Source organism: Genypterus blacodes, unplaced genomic scaffold (assembly GCF_046128005.1).
Source record: "Genypterus blacodes isolate CSIRO-AG114 ecotype Tasmania unplaced genomic scaffold, CSIRO-AGI_Gbla_v1 ptg000193l_1, whole genome shotgun sequence".
NCBI classification, from domain to species: Eukaryota; Metazoa; Chordata; class Actinopteri; order Ophidiiformes; family Ophidiidae; genus Genypterus; species Genypterus blacodes.
Window position 1 is genome coordinate 167501 of NW_027466993.1, and position 13362 is coordinate 180862.

The window sequence follows — 13362 nt, forward strand, 5'->3', positions numbered from 1 at the left end:
TCCTCTCAGGGAAATGTCAGCTTCATCTTTCAGACAGATAAATGTGACTAAGTGACCCCAAAATCATTCTTTGTACTTCTGTAAAATTGGACTTTGGAATTTGGATTTTGTAGCTCTTTGTTAGCGGTGACATCACATTGAACCCGAACTCTTTTTGTAATGGCCTGCAGCGTATCTCTCCCACTTATGTAACGTGATGAATGTCTGATAGCTGTTGCGTGTGTGTCGTTTGGTGCAGAGGCTTCGTCTACGACAGCAAGAACAACCTTCAGATGAGAGGGCTGATCGTCCTGCTCCTCTCCAAAGCTGCCGGGCCCAGCCGAGGAGCCTCCGACCCGCTGCCACAGGACATGGTCAGCGGCATCTACCCCAGGTGAGCCGCCGGGGGAAACAAGGAGGAGGAGCCGTGGGATCGGAGTTGAGTCGCAGCATAGCGAAGGAGAGGCGGTGTGTAACTGTTATTTAGCTTTAAATCATCTAACAAGTTTGAACTGAGCTGCTTGATCAGTCCAGCAGCTCCAAAACAAACACACAAATGAAAGTGAGACCAACCAGTAAGCACCGCCCCCTTTAAAGCGCTCCAAGCTGGCGTCTCTCACACCCTAACACTTCCCCCTGACAGTCACAGAATCAAATCACTTCCTCTTTGTTTACGCTCCTGTAGAGTGCAGATGTATTTATTACTCAGCTGTGTTGTGCGTTGTTGTGTTGTTGTGTAGCTGCTTCTCTTGAAGGACCAAACAGTCGCTCTGATGTCGTTTTCACCTCCAGAACAATCTATGGAAGCATCTATCTTGGGCACGCTTGGGATTATAAAACCCATCGTTACATAACTTTGTGTAAACAACTCTATTACAGTGATGTTTACAGTGAAGGGAAGATGGTGGAGTCACATTCAGGAAGTGGCGGATTTATGCTGTTGCTAAGGGAAACCTGCATCACGTGACCTCGTCCCCTCATTCACAAAGGACCTTCTTAGCGTTTTCCCTGAAGGAGGCGTTATTACAGTACATCCTCATTTATAAAACACAAACGAACACCCACTCAGTTGATTCATCAGTTTATTTAAATGGAGCGTTCTGATCTGGGACACATGTTGGCTTCTACCTGCTCACACCTCAGGCTCTATATAACGTCTGCTTTATGTATAAAGGATCATATGGAGCCTGAGTCGCTCCCCCCCCCCCCAGTTTAGATGCTGGATCCCACCACAGTGGGGACCGGCGAGGCATCTGGTCGGAGCCCAGCTTGTAATTTCATACCCGCACACGTTTGTGGATCCAGTTGTCGCCCTGAAAAACTCCTGAACCGGTCGTCAGCGTTCCCGCTCTGGTGTGTTTACTCGGCCGGGGCAGGAAAGCAGCAGACGGCGGACATGAGAAACGCTGCGGTGCGACGCCGGACCGTAAAAGTGCACGGCAAGCAGGTCAAGAAAGGCGATGCCACTTCTCTCCCCCCCGCTACACGCCGGGTGAAGAATAAATAGTGAAATCAAAGCCGTGTGTCGGGTCATTCTATCCTGCTGGCTGTGGTTTCTGTCTGTATCTGTTCCTGTAAATGAAGTTTGGATCATCTTGTAAATATGGAGGAATGTGGCTGCACAACATCCATGTCTTTGAAATATGAAATACCTGCATTATACATTTAGATACTTCTACTTTCCCTGATACGTGCTTGTTTTGAATCGGTAGTAGCCTCCTGATATTGACACACACACTCGGGGTGGCACCTTTGGCTGCTTCCTCCCTGAAGCTCGTACAGGAATGCCAGTGTGCCAAGTGCTTTCCAGAAGTGACTGCTGTGCTTGGCGCGGCGCTGCAGCGGCTCCCTGAAAGGCTCCTTTCTTACTGCGCCTGGCACAAGGCGCATGTGTGCAGCCGAGCCGCCGCTCCGCAGAAACATCCTAATATTAGAACTAATTGCAATAAGCCATGCGTCATGGAAGCACTTAATTCCGGTTGTTTCAGCCGGTGGAAGGCTGTGAGGCCGCTGGCAGCTCGTCTCTCTGCTGGGTGACTTCTTCTTACACACTCACCTCGTGTCACGACGCTGTGACGCTGGAGCGCACAATACCTCACACACCTTCTCTCACTCCAGTGATGGAGAGTCTGGCCAAAAAAGGCTAAAAGAAACACACACACACGCGCACACACACACACACACACACACACACACACACAACCGCTACATGACTTGATCACCTCATTTGCACTGTCTTGGTCTCTCTTTCTGTCTCCCTCTCTCCCTCTCTCCCTCTCCCTCTCTCTCTCTGTCTCTCTCTCTCTCTCTCTCTCTCTCCCTCCAGTGCACTCCTGTGCTCATTAGCACCTCTGCTGATGGCGAGATGGAGGGACTGGAGGTGGGGTGGGGTGGGATGGGGGGTTGGGGGGTGGGGGAGGGGGGGTTTGGTGATTGAAACCTCCGGGGGACGGTCTCCTCCCTCCTGACAGGCAGCATTTGTAAAACATTTCCCACTCGGCTGGCTGACACTGATGATTCACCAAAGCAGCGGCGTGATGGATGGATAGACAGAAGCACAGACGGAAGCGTGCTCACAGATAGCCCAAGTTGTGACCGCCGCACCTCTTAATTTCTGGTGACAAATGAAAGCCGGGCTAGTGAACAATTGAGCCGGCGGGCCGTCCGTCTAAAGCTCAGGCAGGGGCGCCGAAGGCTGCGCGGCTGTGTTTGACGCCGAGACTGCAGAGGGAGGAAAATGGAACAGAACAGTCAGGACAAGGGGCGTGGTAAGGGGCGTTACACCTCTGTAAGATGGCATCGGTTGCTATGCAACTGGGTACCAAAGCTATTTATACACCGGCCCCCTTGTCCCCCTTTTTTCCTCCCCAAGCTGCACTGCTGCTGATCAGGACTGTGAGGTTTGAAGCTCTGGGATGTGAATGTCCGGGGATTCTGCTGCTGCTGGTGTGTGGAGAGCAGCACTCTGCCTCCATCGTGTGTGTGCGTGTGCGTGTGTGTGTGTGTGATAGTTCAGCAGCTTTAACACTGGAGGGGGTTTGTCTTGAGAGATGATAAATATTTGGAAGCTTTCCCTGTTTCCTGGTCTCTGCACAATTCATCCAGCACAGATCTCTCTGGCCTGCTCTCATTAGCATATTATAAGAAGCTCCTGTTTATTTAAATATATAACAGTGTGAAGATGAGCACTTTATATTCCCCGGCGGTGTCATGGAGTCATTACTGTAATACTGCAGCAGCCTGGGGAGGACGTCAGGCTGAGTGTGTGTGTGTTTGGCCAGATGATATTATACATACGTGTGTGTGTGTGTGTGTGTGTGTGAGCCTTAAAGTTTGCTTCACCTTAAAGTCACTGGATCCTTTTAATCCCCCTTATCTCTGCACACACGGATGGAGTCACAGTAAGGGACCCGGGTGGTCTGAATACGAGCTGTAGTCCTTTTTAAAATGTGTGTTTAAATGAATCCAGGCTGCACACGGAGGAGGAGGAAGAGGGAGACAGATCACCTGCTGAGGTCCAGAGTCCACATAATGAGGACGCTGTTTAAAATGAAGACCTGAAGTCTGTCATTATTCAGAGAGAAGCAGAGGCCTGAAGCTCCGCACCTGATCTACATGACTGGAGACGAGCCGCCGCTGCTCTTGAGGCGTTGCTCTTGAGGCGTTGCTCTGTGGCGCTGCTCTGGTAACACTCCAGCTTGGTGCAGAGGAAGAGGAGGAGAGAGAGAGAGAGAGAGAGAGAGCGTCTTTATCATCCGGCAGCACCTTTGAGAACAAACGGCCGTCAATCTGTTAATTTCTCCTTATTTAAATGCTCAACTTGTTAACTGTCGCTGGCTGACTGTTGTCGCTCTGCATCGGCGAGCAGACAAACCCGGTAGACAATGGGAGTGATTGAGAGGTGAAACTCAACGCCATTATTGAATTTTAATCACGTCTTTTTTCGGAGCGACGTCAAACGTGGCAATTACCTGCAAGACGCTTTGTGTGTGTGTGTGTGTGTGTGTGTGGGGGGGGGGTGTGTGTGTGTGTGTGTGTGTGAGAGAGAGAGAAAGGAAAAGGGGTCGGAGCGTGAAAGCAGACGACCGGCTCATCAGGTCCTCAGAGCGCCTGAAAGAAGGTCGTAAGTGGCTATCAGCGCGCCCGACCCCGTCTGGATGGATCCCTCCTGTGGCAGCGTGGCGAGCGGCTCCCTCCCTAGATGGAGCGGCGGGCTGAGGGGCCTAATTATCCCCCGCCGCCGACTGAATCAACATTTGATTATGTCCTCCCCAGGGCCGCGCTGAAAGGCTCTATTCAAAGACCGCTCTCTCGTCTCTCCTCTCATAATCAAGAATGGCTGTTATTTGCTAATGATAAGTTTAATTCCCCTTTTTTTTTTTTGAAGGCCGGCGTCTTGACGCGCTTCGCCCGCCCGCCGTCTGTCATTTGTGCGGTTTGAGCTTCTTTTGTGTGCCAGCAGGCAACTTGACTCGGAAGTTTCTTTAAGGAGAAATTGTAGGTGTAGAGAACTCTGCAGCACCTCATTACAGTCTGAGGTCGTCACCGGACGATACTGAGAATAAACACGGCCGACACAAAGACGCCGGAATGTTGAGAGGTAACAGAAGGCTCCCAGGGTCAACCGGGTGTCTCTTATAGTCCCAGGTTACTAGAACCGGCTCACATGGTGTGTTTGAAACCCGTTTGCTGCTGGAAGTGAAGATGATCTAAACACACTCATCTGATTTGTCATTGTTGTTCTTCTTCTTCTTCTTCTCTTCCTTTTCTGCAGCCAGCGTAACTTGGCCGAAATCACCGAGCTGATCCACACGGCGTTCCTGGTGCACCGCGGCGTCGTCAACCTGAAGGAGTGGACCGTGTCCGACGGGCCGCTGAAGGACATGGAGTTTGGGAATAAGATGGCGGTGCTGAGCGGCGACTTCCTGCTGGCCAACGCGTGCACGGGCCTGGCCCAGCTGAACAACACTCAGGTATCTGAACGCTCCGCTGAGGCAACGCCATCGGCACACGCCGGCGATATCGAGAAACGCCCGCCGTCTTAACGCCGACTCCCAGCGGTGTTTACTGTTTCACATATCAGTGTCAATCTTCATCAGCACGTCTCCTCGCCTCCTCACATCACACGCCGACGCTTTCAACGCGACGCTGCGCACGCCGAGCTTCCCCTCATCGCCACATTCAGGGGAGATCATTGATTTTAAGGGAGCGTTGTGTTCTTTGTTTTCTACCTGCAGTGGAAACAAGGAAAGATGAAACGTCCTCACATCTAAACCAACGTCTGACAGCTCCACTGCCAGATTTGACTTTTTACAGTTTGACTAAACGTGTAAACGTCTCAGGGTCTGCTTGCTTTGGTGCGTTTGTCTTTGACTTTAATCCATCTTATTGAGTGTGCGTGTGTGTGTGTGTGTGTGTGTGTGGTGGTATAAGTGCACCACAGATGGTATCTGATGCCCCCCCCCCCCTGTAACCCCTCGCTGACAGATCCTGTCACCACGCCGCTCTGTCAGAATGCGGTCACCAGAGTGGATCAAAATAACCCCGTGTCCTTCTCCGCGCCGTCATCAGGGGCCGCCTCTTATCGCCTCACGCCCGCCCCAAACACAGAAACACGGCCCGGGCCAAGGCGTGACGCGAAGCCGGACTGTGATAGAGAGCTGCGGAATCCATACCGCTGTTTCGGCGGAAGATGAAAACAAAAAAGCACGTGGAGGACGGAGCGGCGGGCGGGCGGGCGAGCGGGCGGGCGACTCGCTGATGGCCCGAGCTAACGATGGTTTAATCGCATTACGTGGTGCATTCACAGCCAGCGTGTTGAGATTAGATTAATGGAGCATCTGGGCCTTCAGTCTGGTTCTGGTTCCAGGTGAGAGCGAGGCGTTCACCCTCAGGTGGCACCAGATAACGGCGCAACAGATGAAAGCGTCGGCGGGTTTTCCTCTCAGCAGAACCTGCAACAGTGTTTGTTTGTGCGGAAGAAATCTGAGACAGGAACAGGAAACGTCCCCAAAATGGAAATGATTAAAAGTAATTAGAAGATGCACATCTGATAGCCCGTAACTCATTGAAGGAGCTGGCATGAAAGATGAACCACAGGCAAACAGCAGTCTGGGCCGATGCTCATCCAGATGTTTTTCACGCGTTGTTAATTGGCAAGAAGACGACGCAAATTAAATTAGAGCGCCGCCAGCTCCACGCCGCACAGATCCAGGCAGGAAGAGTCCAACTGACAGACGCTCGTGCCGCCGTGATGGATCTGTGAGGGAAGCTGAGCGAACACAACGCGCAAATACAACAGAGATGAGATTAAAGACTGGAGAAGCATTCCAGAAACATTCCCTCTGATAGGAGAAGATGGGTGTGTGTGTGTGTGTGTGTGTGTGTGTGTGTGTGTGTGTGTGTGTGTGTGTGTGTGTGTGTGTGTGTGTGTGTGTGTGTGTGTGTGTGTGTGTGTGTGTGTGTGTGTGTGTGTGTGTGTGTGTGTGTGTGTGTGTGTGTGTGTGTGTGTGTGTGTGGGGGGGTTCACTCATCAGGTCTGTGGGCCTTTGAATGGAAGTTATGAGTTCAGTTACCAACAAATATGTTCACCTGTTGACCTTTGACCCTGAAATGTCGTCCTGTAGTTTTTTTGAACGAAGAATATCTCCAAAATGCTCCACCTTACAAATATCACTGACCTCATTCAGACAGTGTGTGTGTGTGTGTGTGTGTGTGCAGGTGAACACGGCAGCTCATTCATATTTCCATTAGCTCAGTTGTATCTGATGTTAATACAAGAGACAGAATGGTCCACAGTAAGTTTGCCTTTATGTTACAGTGTGTGTGTGTGTGTGTGTGTGGTCAGTACGGGCTCACTCACAGGTTGACTGATGAACACAGCAGCAGTGCTTGAAGCGTCCCAACTTCTCCTCATAAAGCAGAGTCTTTTCTTTTTTAAGTGGTGAGAGTGATGGAGATTGTGTGTCGTGGCCTTGAGAGGAATCCTATGCTGCTACTTGTATAAACGGTAAAGTAATCTCGCCACGCGGCTCCGGTTTCTATCCCTCGCAGACCTGTCGGCAAAACACGATCTGGCTGGATTTGGGAATGGAGTAAGGCGGAGGCAGGGGGAGAGCTTATCTGATACCTTCCAAAAAAAGACCCCCACCCGCCCCCACCTCCCAACGCAGGCAGAGACACCACATCTGGTAATACTGTAGGCACATTGTCCTTCCAGGTCTGTGGCTGAAGCTCGGGTTTCCTCAATATTTTCCCCTGGTGGCTTCAGTTACCCAAAGGGCACTGAGAGGCTGACGGAGCAGCCAGCGTCACCAGACTTTCCTGATGCACCAAGGATGTCTGGGATGCTGAAGGAGCTCTAAATTTAACCTCATTCATCTGAACTGTACAGCCGCTCGGCCCCCGGCTGATCCTCCGCCCGGCCGCCCGGGCGAAGGGCGGGGAGACGCCGGCCTGACGTTCGGATGCTCCTCGCTTTGAGATCCAGACTTTTAAAGCAGCGGTTGGAAATGATGCGTCCTCTCGTCTGGTGTGTGTGTGTGTGTGTGCAGATAAAAATGCAGTCGTGCATGCCCCCTGCAAGAGGGAACGGGCTACTGCAGCCTCACACACACACACACACACACACACACATCTCAGGCTTCTGCACCGACGCTCCATGTGTTATTATTGTTTCTCCTCAGCAGGATTTATGACTTTACTCTCACTGGTGTAGGAGATTAAAGACGTTGTTCCACATGAGCTGGACCTCGTCCCTCCTGAGACGTCTCATCAGGTGCAGAGTCTTGTTAGGTTTTTGTCAGCGGTGTGAACAGACGACTGTAGCCTGACAGGTCTAAGACGTATGAAACAGATCCACCTGAGCGATACAGGAGAGCAGCAGAGGGCAGCCCATCCCTCCCAAACTTGGTTAAAGCCCCTCGGTCCTCCTGACACCTCCTTATCTCCACTCGCCATCTGCCTTTTAGCTCCATTTCAGCCCCTCAGACCAGACGGACACTCGATCTGGGCTCTGTGGCTGCGTTTGGTCTGGACTGCTATAAATACAAAGTAGAATTGATGAAGTCTGGACGCTTTTATGAATTTGCTAAAGCCCCCCCTCCGCCTGGAGAAGCAGAGGCCGAGTCCGGACCGCTTCAGCTCCGCAGCATCCGGGGCCGCCGCTCCTCCGTCTGACGCCCTGCAGCGTCCGGCCGGGTTTTTAGATTACAGATGTGACGCCTGAATTAAGTTTTAATGTCCCTCATTTACATTTTAGCCGTTTAATTGATGCTTAGAGCCAAAGTGGCTGCTAATGAGAGCAGAGGTCAGGGTTCAATGCTCCCGAGACGCCTGAACGCAACACGGAGATGCTGATGAGTTCACATCTACACCGAGGTTCTGTTCTGTTCCTTTAGTTTGTGTTTTTAGTAACTTCCATCATTTAGTTTTTATTTCAATTAGTCTTAGCTTGAAGAAAGGACAGGAAGAGGAAGAAGATAAATACTGGCAAAGCTTTAATAAACATTGAATGAATTGGAATGGAAAATGGAAACTATCTGAAGAGTGTCTTCTGCCTCTGGTGATGTCTGAGCTCTGTGTTTTGTTGTGTGTTTGTTGTGTGTTTGTTCTCTGACAGGTGGTGGAGCTGATCTCCAGCGCCATCGGTGATCTGGTTCAGGGGATTTACTACGAGAACGCCGGCAATCAGGAGGTAAATCATGTCCCTCCTCTCCTCTCCTCTTCCTCCTCCTCCTCCTGCTTTGATGTGAGGCAGCAGACCGGAACGTCGCGCCCGGCCAAACGGAACAGAGCGGGCCTTTCAGGAGGAGGCCTTAGAGTGGCCTGTTTTCATTCTGTGTGCACAGCTGTGCTGCAGGAGGAGCACACAAGTAGAGCTGTGTGGTTAAAGCGCCGCAGACGTTTAACAACTCTGCTTCAACAGTGTGAGATATGAAACCTGTCTTTGGTTCCATGAAGGCCACGCCTCTCAAAAAGGCTCCAACTTCCAAATAACGATGTTCTGACCTCACTTTAACTAATTCCATCTTAGCCCAGCTGTGACTCTGTGTTCGCCTCCACTCTGATAACTGAACGCTGTGAGCTCAACCTGCTGTCTCCTCCGCCTCTGCAGGACGGCGGCCTCGTCGACGGCGTCAACGTGGCGGCGTGGGAGGAGCAAGCGTTCCTGTCCCACGGGGCGCTGCTGGCCAAGAGCTGCCAGGCCGCCATGGAGCTTGCCAAACACGACGAGGACGCCCAGCGGCTGGCCTACACCTACGGCAAGCACCTGTCACTGGGCCACCAGGTGAGTCCATACCACCATCAGGCAGCTAACAGATCAATCACATCATCCAGCTCTGACATGGATCAGTGTCATTATGGATCAAGTTTTATCCTGCATGGAAACTCACAACAAAGCAGAGAATGAGCCAGCAAATGTATCTGTTACTCTGCTGCTCTTATCCATTATTCTTTCTCCTCCTCCTCCTCCTCCCTCTCTTCCTCCTCCCTCTCCTCTTTCTCCTCCTCCTCCTCCTCCTCCTCCTCCTCCTCCAGCTCAACTCGGACCTGCAGCCGTTTGTGAAAAGCAGCGCGGTGGAGCCGACGTGGTTCAGCTTAGACTCCGCCCCCGTGTTGTTCCACCGTCAGACGGTGGGTCAGGAGCGATGGAGTCTGCAGCTCCAGCAGGTGGGTGGAGTCCAAGCTGCGTGTGTGCGCTCACTCATTCATCATGTTTGCTTCCGTCTGAACTCTGTGGGCTTCGAACGCTTTGAATATTTCATGATGTGACAGAAAACAACAATGAGGCCTTAAGTGTTTGAAGTAAAACTGAACCTGCTCTTCTTCATGCTCTTCATCTATCAGCTCTTCTCATCCTGACGAGTTCTCTGTTGTCCTTGACTTGCCGTCATTGCTCGTTTCGAAAATGTCTGTATAAGCATTCAACTAACTGCTCCTCTCTCCTCCTCATCAAGGCCCAAACAGTGAGGAAGCAGCTGGATTACTCAAAGGTAAACAAAGCGTCTCTGTGCTGGGGCTTCACACGTGAAGGGAGGGAAACAAGGGAATCCTCTAAATGCATCGCATGTTTTAGAGTTTAAGCTGAAGCCGAAAAAGTCTCCCGACGTCACATGATTCAGGTTGACCAATGACATCGTTGTTTTTGGGGCGAAACATAACAGAAGTGCTTCATTGATGACATCATGCCTCAGCTGCTTCCTCTGAGAGTTCAGAGCTGTAAGTGGATGAATAACCACACAAATACTGTGTGCGTAGTAAAGTTTGTAGGTTTTAAGCCTTCAAAATAAACTTTCCTTCTTCACCTGTGTCCCCCGGGAGGCACCGAAGACGAAGGCAGAGAGACGGAGACAGAGAGGCAGAGAGACGCAGGATGTCTTTTCACTGTAACCTAAATCAAAGTTGAGGAAGGAGCTCTCCCAAAGTCAATGTGTGAGGGAAGAAGGGGACCGACAGGGGTGCAGGAAGAGACTGAGGCAACAGGGGAGGGGTCTGAGGGAGGGGAGGGGGGGGGGCAGGGGTGTTATCTGGTCCCGTCTGAAACCAGAGCAGCAGGGATTAGTTACAGAGGACTATTTGTGGAGGAGACACAGAGGCTGTGAGACGGTGGCATTGTGAGAGAATCTCCTTCAGCAGCAGCAGGGACGCAGAGAAGTTTGAAGAGGAAGAGGAGGGCAGGAGAGATGAAGAGGATCGGCACACACGCTACACATGCAGAATAAGTGGAAATGCTGGCGCGCCCGCACTCTCCATCACAGGCATCTGAGAATCACACACACGTGATTTAGCTTCATTCACCCTCATTCACCCTTACCTCATTCACCCTTACCTCATTCACCCTTATTCACCCTTACCTCATTCACCCTTACCTCATTCACCCTCATTCACCCTTACCTCATTCACCCTTACCTCATTCACCCTCATGCACCCTTACCTCATTCACTCTCATTCACCCTCACGCTTACCTCATTCACCCTTACCTCATTCACCCTTACTTCATTCACCCTTACCTCATTCACCCTTACCTCATTCACCCTCATTCACCCTTACCTCATTCACCCTTACCTCATTCACCCTCATGCACCCTTACCTCATTCACTCTCATTCACCCTCACGCTTACCTCATTCACCCTTACCTCATTCACCCTTACTTCATTCACCCTTACCTCATTCACCTTTACCTCATGCACCCTTACCTCATTCACTCTCATTCACCCTCACGCTTACCTCATTCACCCTTACCTCATTCACCCTTACTTCATTCACCCTTACCTCATTCACCCTTACCTCATTCACCCTCATTCACCCTTACCTCATTCACCCTTACCTCATTCACCCTCATGCACCCTTACCTCATTCACTCTCATTCACCCTCACGCTTACCTCATTCACCCTTACCTCATTCACCCTTACTTCATTCACCCTTACCTCATTCACCTTTACCTCATGCACCCTCACCTCATTCACTCTCATTCACCCTCCCCTTACCTCATTCACTTTTACCTCATTCACTCTCATTCACCCTCCCCCTTACCTCATTCACTTTTACCTCATTCACCCTTACCTCATGCACCCTGACCTCATTCACTCTCATTCACCCTTACCTCATTCACCCTTACCTCATTCACCCTTACTTCATTCACCCTTACCTCATTCACCCTTACCTCATGCACCCTGACCTCATTCACTCTCATTCACCCTCACCCTTACCTCATGCACCCTGACCTCATTCACTCTCATTCACCCTCACCCTTACCTCATTCACTAAAAGCTGCACTGTGAAAGGTTTAAAAAAGGCAGCAAAGATGATAAATGTAACTTTGGGGTCAAGAATTTGACTCTTTACTTTTTTGACACTTTCTTTCCAACTATTCTCCAGAGGTCAAGTGAAGGTTTTTATTCGTTTTGGTCATAATTGTCCTTCTCATTTTTCATTCATTCTTTTTTGCCCGACTTCTTTTTTGCCCGACTTGTCAAACTTTGTTAAATACAAAACACTGTAATATTTTCCCCCTCGGCTCGGTGACAAACAGACAAACCCGATTAAAGATAAAAGGACTAAAGAGCCCAGAGAGTGAAGCATCCCAGGTTAGTGTTTGGAGGAAAACACACGTTAATGAGAGAGGCTGTAGATCAGCTGCGTCTGAATCTAGAGGTGAGAGCAGAGAAGACGTGTGGGCCGTGAAGCTGAGACCAGGGAGCAAGGAGCAGAGGTGGAGAAGGAAGCGACCCGGAGTGACTCACAGCTTCACACCGTAAAGAGGTGGAGGCCTGCGGGGATCAGGAGGCGAGACGCCACCACCACAGGGAGACCAGGAGACCAGACCAGACCCACAAGACCCACGCACGGGGCTCAGACACTGTCATAGTCCTCCCTTTCCTCTGATAGCCCCAGTCACACACACACATTCCATATTTCTTAACTATTCATTCTGGTGGCCTCAGAGAGAGAGAGAGAGAGAGAGAGAGAGAGAGAGAGAGAGAGAGAGAGAAGAGAGAGAGAGAGAGAGAGAGAGAGAGAGAAGAGAGAGAGAGAGAGAGAGAGAGAGAGAGAGAGAGAGAGAGAGAGAGAGAGAGAGAGAGAGAGAGAGAGAGAAAGAGAGAGAGAGGAGAGAGAGAGAGAGAGAGAGAGAGAGAGAGAGAGAGAGAGAGAGAGAGGAAAAGCTTCCCCACAGCGTGCAGCTTCAGCAGCCCGATCATTACAGGAGCGCTCCTCCTGTTGCAGTGGCAGCAGAGCAGAGCAGGACAGTATTGATCAGCACATCACATATCTGTTCAATCACGACCTGAAGCAGGCTGAGCTTCAGCACAGACGACATGCAGAGAGTGAGTGTGTGTGAGTGTGTGTGTGATCATAGCTCCTCATTCATGGATCTGCCCTCTGTGCTGCAAACACACGGCATGCAGATGTGGAGCCATCAGCACGATGAACACAGATATGATTTAAGATGTTGTTATTCCACTGTCGGCTTGTTCAGGACACACACACTCTTTAATGATGTAATGTCCCTGTAGTTTGCTGTGAGGAACACGGAGGCCTCAGACGTGACGACCTCGTGTCCATGTGTTTATGCCTCCACAGCTTTTGGCAGCGGTGAAGTCGGAGAAAGGCGTGAGCTCAGCGGTGGACCTATGCTGTTACCATGGCAACAAGGCTTTGGAGGCCATCCAGGGTTTCCCCTCCTCCGAGGCTCGATCCGCCTTAGAGAACATCGCCTCCGCCATCACCAAATTCTGACCTGGACACACACACACACACACACACACACACACACACAGGTTGCCTCTTGATTCCACATGTGCTGAAGAAGAACTGAAGAGGTGACACTCATGAGACTGATGAACTCTTTGTGCTCCTGACGTCTCTGTGACGACACAGAG

At 50.9% G+C, this 13362-nt stretch overlaps 1 protein-coding gene across 1 annotated transcript in view; it reads left to right on the plus strand.

Moving 5' to 3' along the window:
• pdss2 (prenyl (decaprenyl) diphosphate synthase, subunit 2) overlaps window positions 1-13356 on the plus strand; it is a 19388-nt gene extending 6032 nt beyond the window's left edge. Inside the window, exons 2-8 of the mRNA XM_076169185.1 lie at window positions 239-373; window positions 4754-4952; window positions 8600-8674; window positions 9095-9268; window positions 9520-9651; window positions 9939-9974; window positions 13064-13356. Coding sequence (XP_076025300.1) covers window positions 239-373; window positions 4754-4952; window positions 8600-8674; window positions 9095-9268; window positions 9520-9651; window positions 9939-9974; window positions 13064-13219 — 907 coding nt within the window. The 3' untranslated portion in view covers window positions 13220-13356. The remainder of the gene's footprint in view (window positions 1-238; window positions 374-4753; window positions 4953-8599; window positions 8675-9094; window positions 9269-9519; window positions 9652-9938; window positions 9975-13063) is intronic.
• The last annotated feature ends 6 nt before the right edge of the window (window positions 13357-13362 follow it).